Genomic DNA, 12,944 nt, shown 5'->3' with positions numbered 1-12,944 from the left:
TTTTAGTCTACAAACCAAATATGCTAATTGTGATTTACAACATATTTTCTCATCTTGTTGAGTTAGACAAGAAGATTGAAACCACTTTTAAAACATCAGAGTGGTATCAATCTTCTCATCTAACTCTCAGCAGGAAGGTGAATAATAATGTCGATTTTCTCCCAATTGGAGAAAATTGTCTTGCAGAAGGGGAAAGTGCTGCATCAAGACCAGACAAATAACAATTTGCCTTGTTTGACCTACCACAGAGCCGATCTTTACATTTTAACACGCTGTAGTGCCATTTTTGGAGCATTTTAAAATGCTGTACATCAATAAAAACCCTTACAGCCCACATTTTAATAATATGTATGTACATACTAATTAAATAATTAGATAGAGTTGCAAGAGTGCAAAAAAACACACCCTAAAAATCATATTTTTCATTTAAAAATGTGAAGGAATGATCTTTTGTGATGATATGTAACTATTTGTAGTTTGCTTGTACATCTCTGCAGGGTCACAATACTTGATTCAGTGTCAGTACACATATTTCTTTGGACAAAAAAGGCTAAAAGCGTGGTATAATACGGGAAATTCTGCACTAAAAATACCAGACGAGAGATACAAAGCACAGCGTAACATTTGTAAAGCAGCTGATGTTCCAAAGACACTTTTTCAAGAGTGAAATAAAAGTAATATTACACCTAGTGTTATAGTCCATATAGTGATTGCATTAAAATTCAGATAAATTGTTCAGCCTTGCAAAAATGTTACTTTTCTTTGCTTAAAAGTGGCTAAAAGTGTGGTAAAATACAACATATTTCCATCTTAGGTGCAAATCACAACCAAACATTAGCAAAAGCAACTAATGTTTCATTTATCATTTGTTTAAGAGAAAAGTATGAGTATATTTTACTTGATTAAGTCAACATATTTCTATTTTTTCACTTTCATTTTGTTTGGGATGTTTTGTGGAGGTAGCTGCAAAAATAGAAGAAATTACACCAAAAAAAAAAATGCCAATATAGCGAAGCATTTGGACAAAGATTCTGAAGTTTTGCATTTTTGAGAAGTTTGAATGTCGAATGCACAAACAATAAGGGACAATTCCTGCATAGTATGCCTTTAAGAGCTGCAGAAATTCAAGGTGCATGTCAAAAACGTACAGAAGTAAAGTAATCTAGAAGCAAACACAGGATCTGTAAAAGCCCTGCAGCTGTTCTTTCTGTCTGTCCTGCAGGAGTTGATCAGTTTAACCGAAAGAGGGACAAATCGATGTTTATTACGATTTGTGCTTACACAAGAGAACTCTGCACCTCTTTCCAGAACTCATTAGCACAAAATCAGAGTTCAACACACACGGAAAGTCAGCTAAAGGTCCCGTTGGCCTGCTGAATAGTAGAATAATGTCACGCTGAACTTTTGAGAATTAAACTTAACAGTTCAGTTTCCCAACCAGCTGCTCTTAACATAATGTAAAAACAAGGTCAAGCTCTGTAGAATACAAACAAAATATTCCTGCAGACCTCCAAAACTGTCGAGTCTCTGAAGGTTACCGAGGCTTTGACGGATTCTCATGCGGACACTTGAAACATGAATATGCCAGCTGAGCTCAGCATCAATGTGGAGGAAGTGGCCCGTGTGACGTCCTGGTTAAGTATGGAGACAGGACAAGCAAACTCATGACCAAGGTCAACAAACCTGTCCACTTTATATCAGCTTATAGCAGATATATGTCAGAGTTTCACTAAAAAGTTGTACCTCTTAACCCTCTTGTTATGTTCGTTCTCAGGATCAGCAATACTGTTTGGTGGTCAGTTTAACTCACGGCATGTTTAATTATCCAAAAGTGTCAGAAAACCAATAAAAATCCCAATAAACATTGTTTATATTTCATGATCAACCCTTAATAGGGCACTTATTGAAATGCTTGCAAATTCCAAAGTTCAACCCTAGAGAATATTGGAGGATATTACATACGGCCAGAATGTGTAAAAAAAAACAAAAAAACATAGGGACCCGGGGGAGGAGGGTAATATTTTCAGAAAAAAGTTTAAGAGATTAAAGTGGTAAATCTACAAGAAATTTGTTTGCAGATTTATGACATTTAAAGTGGTGAATCTGCGAGAAAAAAGTTGTTTTTTCCCCCCACTTTTTTCTCATAAATCTGTGACTTTTTTTTTTTTTGTAGATTTGCCACTTTAATCTAGTAAATTTGCAACTTTTTTCTTAAAATATTACCTCCCCACCCCCGGGTTTGTATTTCTATTTCCAGTAAAGTAAATTGCAAATTCAATAATGTCCCTCAATTACATTTTACTTGGAAATATCAACTAATTTATTTTAAAGTAAAAGCACTGCAATTCGTATTTCTTTATAGAATTTATATAGATGATTGAAATAATAATTACAGGACCAGTTCAGTGTAGTTACTATAATAACTTTGGCCTGAACCAGAAGAGGGAAGGCTGAGGGTTTAATGTTAAACATACTTTTGGCCATATAGTGTAATAACAAGCACAATAATAACAAGCACAATAAAAGCAATAAAACGTGTAAATAAAGAGGTAAAACTGTTCAAGGTTTAATATGTAAGTGCATAGCAAGTGCACAGCATTCATAACTCAGAGCAGCACCTCCATAAATCCATTAGTTCCCTAAAAGCAGAGAGCCACTGGACATTTTTTACCATAGCTGCCTCGTTTCCTTGTTTGTCAGCACAGAAACGTGTTGCCAAAGCTGTCGGCCATCAGCAGCCGGTCAGACTGCTGCTGCTGCTGGAGGTTCATCCATCACCCAGGCACAAGTGGCTCTACAGCTATCAATCAGCCGCCCCGACCGGCCTCTAAGCACGGCACTGAGGCTTTTATTGCTGCGAAACACAATGTAAAACTTTAGCACATATTGCTCAAACCCACACAGAGTACACTGCTTTTCTTACTCCTCAGCACAAAGCGTCGCTTGACCTTGGTTGGATTCTGCTGCATCCTGCAAAACTGTCTATGCACGGATGTGTTTGGTGATAACACACACTGTTGATAGCGATGTACAGATGGGATCTGGAGTACAGGGAGAGCAGACTGAAACCAGGCAGGTTACATACACTGACTCTACTGTACACTTTTTGTTCTTACAGTGTCTTAAATTAGTTTAAATTCCACAAACCATCTGCTCCTCAACCATGAAATCTAACTTGCTGATTCTTTGAGAAGCTGCAATCATTCTCTTTGTCAGTTTCAGTTCAGGTTTACTTATTTTGGATGCAAGCATGTAACTTTTATCATGCACATGTTTTAAACCTGTAACCTAAAGTCTTTTATCCCTACTACAAAAGAGGCATCCTCGATTAAGATAATTATACCTCCTTTTGGGATCATGTTTTTGAGCAAAAAAAAGTATCTAAAAATGTGAGGGAATGATCTTAAGTTTGTAGAAAACTATTTGACGTTAAAGGACGACAACAATGATTTTGCATGTTTTTTGCAAGCGATTTGAGTGGTCGCAAAGCGACTAGAAAAGCGATATATATAAGTGCACACTGCAAAAAAGCAAACTTGTGATTTAAGTTGGTAAAACTTGGAAATATAAATTATTGACATTTAGGGCAATAGCCTAATGTAAGTTAGCACAACAAATGAAGCCAGTTGTGGGAAAACGGTGAAATTCGGTCATTAGCGAAAGCTAGCGGCAAACTGATGCTAGCGGCAAACTGATGCTAGTGGCTAGCTGATGCTAGCGGCTAACTGATGCTAGCGGTGCTGCTTGTTACAGCTACAAGAGTAGCCATTAGCGTATCAATGCTAACTCAAAGTTGTGGTCGCAACATTAGCTGACATTTCATAGCGGCGTTACAATTGTGCCAATTCAGCACATTGCAGAAGTTAGCAGAAGTAAGGATTAAAAGTTATTACAATGTAAAATTATAAGTTAGTACAATTTACAGTTGAGTTGACAAAAATCTGAATTCAGAGTTGAGCAAACTTAAAAACAAAACTTAAAATATTTAGTTTAATTGTCCAACTTAAAATTTTATGGAAGTTTGTTGCCTTGAAATTTTGAGTTCACCCAACTTTTCCTTTTTTTTGCAGTGCAGGTCCATTTACCATTTACTTCTTTTAGGTGTTTTTTTTTTTTTTTTGGTTAAATAATCTTATGAGATGTTTCTGTCTATCGCAGCTCGATTATGGAGTTGTGTTTAAGCCATACTGTCAGGTACAAGCTTTCCCAAAAACCCTGTGATTAAACCAGGACTTCATAGTAGAATAGACTGACAAATTTAATTAAAAACCACTCGTGCAGCCTCTCGTTCAGTCCGTTGAGAGCGCTGACATTCCAGGACACCATCGCTTGGACACATGACCCTAATCTGTGGCCCCGGCTCTCTGCCGCTGACCTCTAATCCACCTCCTCGTGTGTCTTTGTCCGGCCTGTATAAACCTCTCTGTCTGTCTGTCTCTCCTCAGGCGTGGTCCGTGTGTCCCTGGCGGACATGGACCGGGAGACCAGGGAAAACTACACTGTGGTCATCCAGGCCAAGGACATGGGGGGCCAGCTGGGGGGGCTGGCCGGCACCACCACCATCAACATCACGCTCCAGGACATCAACGACAACCCGCCCATGTTTGACCAGAGTAAGAGGCCGTTCCTCCTTGCTGCACTACTCTCTTTGTGTTATTGTCTTCTCTTTTTTTTTTTTGCTGATTCATTTTGCTCGCCGCTCTACCTGAACCCACATCACCTTTCTCTAATCCCTCCTGATACTCCTATAGCTGAAAGTTTTAGACACTTTTTCTCAACAGCAGAGCCAGGGGTGTATAAGACTATACCGGGGCATAATATATCATAATGAAATGTGACTAAATGAAGCTGAAAAATGGATCTCTGTAGGCTTTTAATCAGTTATGATGACCAAAAAGTTGTCATGCTTTGCAGGAGTGCTGCAACAAAGGATTTTATTCATTCTTAATTAATAAAATCATCTATCTTTGACTACAAAATGTCAGAAAATAGTTGAAAAATGTCAATTACAGTCCAGGTCGACAGCTTGAAATCACTTAATTTGTCTGAAACACACAAATATTCAGTAAATGAAGCTGAAAATGTAAGCTTTTTAAAATCAATTATGACTAACAAAAGTTATCATACTTTGCAGGAGTGCTGCAACAAAGGAATATTTTCCATTTTTGATTAATAAAATCATCTTTTTGTGTCTACAAAATGTCAGAAAATAGTGGAAAAAAAACTTAAATCGCAGTCCAGGTCAACAGCTTGAACTCTTAATTGAACTTCATTTGTCCAAAACACACAAATATTCAGTCGACTACGACACAAACCTGTGAAAAGTAGCAAATCCTCACTTTGGAGTCACATAATCCCATCTTTATTTTGAAAAAATATCATACATATTGCCTTAAAACAGTCACGAGTGCACAGTGAACCCTGCATTCTGCATCGTTGAATCTCTAACCCTACGAGGAGCTGAAACACCACAAACCTCAACCCAAAAAACCCTCAAATGACCCTGAAGTTCACTTTGATTTCAGGATCGTTGCAGCTTTGTTTCCAGGGCTGACTTGTGGTTGGACTTGTCAGTGTGTTTCAGCTCTAAATAGGGCGGTTCTGTTGCATGCACGCTATAAAAACACGCATATTGAAGCCATGCATGCACGCTGACAGCCAGAGTGAGACTTTACTGTTTTGTATGGATGATAATCAGCCCCCTAACTAACTGCCCTTCAGCCTCAGTCCACCAGTGGCCATTTACCCCCTGACCTCCTCCCTCACTTCCCTCCCTCCCTAGCTCGCTCGGCCACCAGTCGCCCCATGCTGCCATGCTGTCCAGGTCGATGCTTGAAATCACTTAATTTGGTCAAATCATACAAATATTCAGTGAATGAAGCTGAAAAAATAGATCTCTGTAGGTTTTTTAAATCAGTTATGACTACCAAAAATGTATCATGCTTTGCAGAAGTGCTGTAACAAAGGATTATTTTCATTTTTGATTAGTAAAATCATCTTTTTTTGTCCACAAAAAGAAAAACGTCAATTACAGTCCAGGACGACGGCTTGAGAAAAACCCTGAAACACACCACAAACCTCAAGCCCCAAAAACCCTCAAATGATCCTGAAGTTCACTTTGATTTCAGGATCGTTGCAGCTTTGTTTCCAGGGCTGACTTGTGGTTGGACTTGTCAGTGTGTTTCAGTTTTAAATGGGGCGGTTCTGTTGCATGCACGCAATAAAAACACGCATGTTGAAGCCATGCATGCACGCTGACAGTTTGTGAGAGTTTACTGTTTTGCATGGATGACAATCAGCCCCCTAACTACAGAAAACCACACATCTAATGGACTCTTTTCTCCTGAGCATCGGAGCCGTTAGCCCCTCTGCCCTTCAGCCTCAGTCCACCAGTCTCTGGCCATTTACCCCCTGGCCTCCTCCCTCCCTAGCTTGCTCGGCCACCAGTCGCCCCATGCTGTCTCTTTGATTATCCCCATTCCTGCTCCTCTCATTACCGTCCTCCTGGGGGTCAGGGGTTGTCTCGCTGTCCGCGGTCATCTCTTCCTGGCCGACGGGTGGCTTCACTCCTAGACAAAGAAAAACACCCGCCGCCGCCGCTGCCGCCCACTTCCATCACTGGTCCCGCACCAATTAGCGCCATCACTTCGATGGAACTTTGATCGGTTGTGAAGAGCTTCAGGGATTCCCCTCTGTCAAGCACAATGTGCAGGCATTTCACTTTGGACTGCAGGGAGCGCCACAAATTGGGCAGCTGTCACCTCTTCTTTGAGGTTAAACGGTAGATGAAATTGAAGCCAACCCACGAGACAGTATATAACCCAATTGTGAGGCGTTTATGGAGCCATTTATTTTAAGCTGTCTGAGATGTGATTTTGAGAGGCTGTAAAGGTGACGGAAGAGGTTTGGCTCCATCTAGAGGTGAGGAGAGGTATGACAGCTGGTGTTTTGTGTCTCAGGGCTGTATCAGATGAGCATCCCCGAGTCGGCTCCTGTGGGCTCGGTGGTGGGTCGCATCTGGGCGAAGGACAGGGACATCGGGGTCAACGCCGAGATGAAGTACAGCATCATCGACGGAGACGGGAGGGACACCTTCGACATCAGCACCGACCCGACCAACCTCTTTGGCATCATCACAGTGAAAAAGGTACACAGATGAATTGATAAAGGATATATAAGTCCAGTTTCAGCTGTCATTCATCATTCCTCTTATGAGTAGTCTAATTTTTCCCAAAACTTTTACATTTGTTCATGCATTCAGTTCACTTTTAGGCTGCAAAAGTTGTGATTTCTGAGACATTTCATGCAAGAAAGAGTTGCAAAACTTCCTTCAAAATTTTGCTAATTTCATTCTACTTTTAAAGGGACAAACATTGCATGACTTTTAAAGTTCTGGCTACAACAAATACATGATCCTCAGTGTCTTTTGGTAAATTCTGCACCAAAATGTATACTTTTAAACACTGAGAAATATGTTGTACGTATGTTTTATGTCCCTTAGGATGTCTCACCTTGAGGCTGCATCTGTGCAAAGTTTGTCACTAGAGAGGTGCTTTCACATGAAACAAACTGATATTTTGCACATTCAGCCTAAAAAAACAATCTTACAGAGGATACAGCAGCTGTGTAAATTGTTGTTTTTTTCTATTAAAAATGTGACTAAATGAAGCTGAAAAATGGATCTCAGTAGGTTTTTTAATCAGTTATGACCACCAAAAGTTATGCTTTGCAGGAGTGCTGCAACAAAGGATTATTTTCATTTTTGATTAATAAAATAAACTTTTTTTTGTCTACAAAACCTCAGAAAATAGTGAAAAACATCAATCACAGTCCAGGTTGACGGCTTGAAATCACTTCATTTGTCCAAAATACACAAATTTTCTGCATCTTTGCAAAGTTTGTCACTAGAGGGGTGCTTTTACATGAAACATACTGCTTTTGCACATTCAACCTAAAAAATAAACAATCTTACAGAGAATACAGCAGCTGTGTAAATTGTTGTGTTTTTTCTATTAAAAATGTGACTAAATGAAGCTGAAAAATGGATCTCAGTAGGTTTTTTAATCAGTTTTGACCACCAAAAGTTATCATGCTTTGCAGGAGTGCTGCAACGAAGGATTATTTTCATTTTTGATTAATAAAATCATATTTTTTTGTCTACAAAACGTCAGAAAATAGTGAAAAACATCAATCACAGTCCAGGTCGACGGCTTGAAATCTTTCACATGAGACAAACTAATGTTTTTGCACATTCAGCCTTAAAAAACATCTTACAGAGAATACAGCAGCTGTGCAAATTGTTGTCCATCCATCCATTCTCGTCTGCTTATCCGGGGCCGGGTCGCAGGGGCAGCAGGATAAGCGGGGCGCCCCTCTCCCCAGCCACAACGTGGTTTTTTTCTATTAAAAATGTGACTAAATGAAGCTGAAAAATGGATCTCTGTAGGCTTTTTAATCAGTTATGACCACCAAAAGTTATCATGCTTTGCAGGAGTGCTGCAACAAAGCCAACCCAACTGCAGCAAAAGTTCAGTAACCCTGGCAGGTTTTCCATCTGTGTCCTGACTCTCCGTGTGTTCCTCCTCCAGCCGCTGAACTTTGAGGGCAAGCCCAGCTACACTCTGAAGGTGGAGGGCGCCAACACCCACCTGGACCCCGCCCTCCGCCACCGCGGGCCCTTCAAGGACGTCACCATCGTGCACGTGAGCGTGGAGGACGTGGACGAGCCCCCGATGTTCGACTCGGTGGCGTACTACATCGAGCTGCCAGAGGACGCAGAGATCGGGACACTGGTGAGGACAGTGTCGGCCCGCGACCCCGACGCTGCCAACAACACTGTGAGGTGAGCAGGACGAGGAGACAGCACCAACCTGACTGTGTGGGATTTCATTTAGGCTTCATTTGAATTCACAGAGCTATAAAGATGCTTACAAGCTGTGGGAGTCTACAGTTTACAGTCTAAATAGGTCATTGAATGCCCCAAAAACACCAAAGAAATCATCCTCGACTGCACAAATCATGTAAAGCAGGGGTCTCAAACTCAAATTACCTGGGGGCCGCTGGAGGCAGTATCAAAATGACAAAAAAAAGACACAAAATTACTAAAAAAAAAGACACAATATTATTTAAAAAAGACACAAAATGACCAAAAAAAGACACAAAATGACATTACATAACATTTCCACTTCTTCCGGTAACAACAACACGGCAGATAATAAACGGTCCGGTAGCAGCTGCCTTTCTTTTTGTCAGCAACGTCATAAAAGCAAGTGAAACAAAGCTCCAGCTGGAGCAATAAAGGGACCTTCCACACACAACGCGGTAAAGTGCCATTCATATAAAACTCATATTAAACTTTCATATCAAGGTGGGGGCCACAAAATATCATCACGAGGGCCACAATTGGCCCGCGGGCCGCGAGTTTGAGACCCATGATGTAAAGTATAAATACACAGTTACAGAAAACAAGAAAACTAGTCTAATTTTGCCCAAAAAACGTTTACATTTGTTCATGCATTCAGTTCTCTTTGAGGCTGCAAAAGTTGTGATTTCTGAGACATTTCATGAAAAAAGTTACAAAACTATTATTTTTATTCAAAGGGCTGAAAGCCTGTTTTGTTCTTTTTTTAAGAACAAATTGATGTTTCTGCATGTTGAGCCTCAAAAACATCTTACAGAGAATACAGCAGCTGTGCTAATTGTTCTATTTATTTTGGTGCAGCATAAAAATTGATAATGGAAACCAAAATCTAATTTGCCTTGCAACTCAAATGACTTGTGACTTCACTTGGACTTCAGCTTTTTGACTTGAAAGTCCTCCATACTTTCCCCAAACCCCAAAGATTAAAAAATATGTAATTAAAAAAGTGTGCCACAAATCAGTTATTTTCATCCCCAGATCCACTTTGTCAGAACCAATCCAACAGCACTCCTATAAGCTGGAATTTCAAAAGTTTTAGACACTTTTTTTCAACAGTAGAGACACGGTGCTGCCAGGTGTGTATAAGACTATATTGGGGCATAATATATCATAATAAAATGTGACTAAATGAAGCTGAAAAATGAATCTCTGTAGGCTTTTTTATCAGTTATGACCACCAAAAGTTATCATGATTTGCAGGAGTGCTGCAACTAAGTATTATTTTCATATTTGTTTAATAAAATCATCTTTTTTTGTCTACAAAACATCAGAAAATAGTGAAAAACATCAATCACAGTCCAGGTCGTCATCTTGAAATCACTTAATTTCTCCAAAACACACAAATATTCAGTTGACTGCGACACAAACCTGAGAAAAGTAGCAAATCCTCACTTTGAAGTCACATAACAACAGAACCAATCCAACAGCATCACATCAAGTTGCAGGAAAAAACATGAAGGACAAATAAATACAAATTATAAAAACAGAATTCATACTTTATGTACATTTTATATAGTAGTTAGCTGCTAAATGCCATTGCACTTGGTTAAAGGTAATTATGACTCAAAACTCAAAGTTTATGACTCGGGCTTGCTAAACAATGACTTGTTCTCACCTCTGATGGAAACCTACTTCATCAGCAGCAGCCAGAAGTATTTTAAATGTCTTTTACTGACTTATGGTGTGTTCAAGTGCAGCTTAGCGGCTCTGAAATCTCAGATAGATGAGTTAGCAGCCATAGAAAAAAAATATTAGACCACCCTTTTTCTTCAACTTCTTGTTTATTTTAATGCCTGGTACAGCTAAAGGTACATTTGTTTGGACAAATATAATGATAGACTGAGAGAACCAAAATCATTAACAAGAAAACTATGGAAAATGTCTATATATCAGCTCTTAAATGAAACTCTTATCAGCTATTTTTGTTGCTATCATTATATTTGTCCAAACAAATGTACCTTTAGGCCTTAAATTCAACAATAAAGTGAAGAAAACAAGGGTGGTCTAATAATTTTTTACCATGATTGTACTATTTAGCTGACTTTAGAGGCTCAAGCTGTAATGTTACATGATGACCAGCAGGGGGCAGCATCCCAACACGACTAACAGCCAACAGGCTGCAGCCACAGACAGACATGACTGAGACGTCATCTACCAACATGTGTGTTTGAGGTCCTCCACAGTGGGACAGCTGATGGAGCACAAACATAATAATGTTAATAACAAGTTTCATCACCCGGCAATTAGTGGACACGCGGAGACGCGAGGAGACACGAGGACTTTCACTTCTCTCAATTATTGGAGAGTATGTTTTGTGCTGGAGCAGAACAGATGTTGCATGGTGGGTTTACTGTCCAGACTGCACCTCTCATAAACTAATTAGACATAAAGCCTTTAATTAGCCTATTAATCATCTGAAGGAATCAATGACTGCGGCACTAAATGAGTGTTTCACATGGCACAGGCTGCACCCCGTCCCAGCTGTCCGCTTTACGGCCTCCATTAGGGCGAAAAGTGGCTGGAGATGACGCGGTGGCTGCTTGTGTGTGTGTGTGTGTCGAGTGTGTGTGTGTGTGGAGTGTGTGTTTGCTGCTAAACTGGCTGCATGGACACTCAGCAGTTTGTCTATAAGTGCTGTGTCCGAATTTCCTCCTCATTCACCATTCTCCACTCCACAAACAGTCAATAGTGAGCAGGAAACACAGACACTTCATCATGTTCGCCTCCCTGACAGGAAAAGTGTCACATAACTGGAATTTACACGCAGAGAAAAAGCTTTTCATGATGGGATTTTCACACGCTATGGACACTGCTTTTTTCATCCTCATTGTGTGGATTTTTTTTTTAAGGCGAAACACTTTGTTGCCTGGACATTTGTGAAGTTTTTGACCTCTAGTAGCACTATGCAGAGGAAGTATTTCAAATGTCTTTTACTGACTTATGGTGTGTTCAAGTGCAGCTTAGAGGCTCTGAAATCTCAGATAGAAGAGTTGGCAGCCTGATAATGTTGCATTTATGAAGTACTGAACCTGTAAAATGTCCTAAATGTGGGATTTTCACATTCTATGGATTTTTGAAAAGGAAACACTTGGGAGTTGTACAAGTTTTTGACCTCTAGTCGCACTATTGCCATGTCTCAGTGCATCTTTTACTGACTTATGGTGTGTTCAAGTGCAGCTTAGCAGCTCTGAAATCTCAGATAGAATAGTTGGCAGCCTGATAATGTTGCGTTCAAGTAATGAACCTGTAAAATGTCTTAAATTTGGGATGTGGGACATTTGTGAAGTTTTTGACCTCTAGTAGCACTATTGCCTCGTCTCATGCATCTTTTACTGACTTATGGTGTGTTCAAGTGCAGCTTAGAGGCTCTGAAACCTCAGATAGAAGAGTTGGCAGTCTGATAATGTTGCATTCATGAAGTACTGAACCTGTAAAATGTCCTAAATGTGGGATTTTCACAAGCTACGGGCACTACATTTATCATCCCATTGTGTTGATTTTTGGAGACGAAACATTTGGGAGTTGGACATTTATGGAGTTTTTACCTCGAGTAGCACTATTCCCTCATCTCCGTGCATGGTTCGGCTTCAGAGGAAGTATTTCGAATGTCTTTTACTGACTTAGAGGCTCTGAAATCTCAGATAGAAGAGTTGGCAGCCTGATAATGTAGCATTCATGAAGTACTGAACCTGTGAGTTATCTGAAATTTAAGTAAATATGGGATTTCCACATGCTATGGACACTACATTTTTCATTTTGGAGTTTGACATTTGTGGAGTTTTCGACCTCTAGTAGCACTATTGTCTCGTCTCAGTGCACGGTTCAGCTGCACCAGCTTTTTTTCTCTATTTTTTCATCAGTAGGTGGGATTCCCAGCTGAAAGCCAAAGTGATGCCGTGTAAAACAGCTGTGACGTCATTTCAGTTGCACACGAACTGAATAATTTTATTGACACCGAAACAGAGGAACACCTGCAGCTCGTCAGTGGTACCTTTTTGTGCAAATCTGGGTCAAGCAACAGTAG

At 40.0% G+C, this 12,944-nt stretch overlaps 1 protein-coding gene across 1 annotated transcript in view; it reads left to right on the top strand.

Moving 5' to 3' along the window:
* Positions 1-12,944, top strand: part of LOC131962009 (cadherin-20-like) — a 114,691-nt gene that overhangs the window by 85,989 nt on the left and 15,758 nt on the right. Inside the window, exons 5-7 of the mRNA XM_059326955.1 lie at positions 4,446-4,613; positions 6,960-7,147; positions 8,589-8,842. Coding sequence (XP_059182938.1) covers positions 4,446-4,613; positions 6,960-7,147; positions 8,589-8,842 — 610 coding nt within the window. The remainder of the gene's footprint in view (positions 1-4,445; positions 4,614-6,959; positions 7,148-8,588; positions 8,843-12,944) is intronic.

This window comes from Centropristis striata, chromosome 23 (assembly GCF_030273125.1).
Source record: "Centropristis striata isolate RG_2023a ecotype Rhode Island chromosome 23, C.striata_1.0, whole genome shotgun sequence".
NCBI classification, from domain to species: Eukaryota; Metazoa; Chordata; class Actinopteri; order Perciformes; family Serranidae; genus Centropristis; species Centropristis striata.
This window is presented reverse-complemented; position numbering and strand designations above follow the sequence as displayed.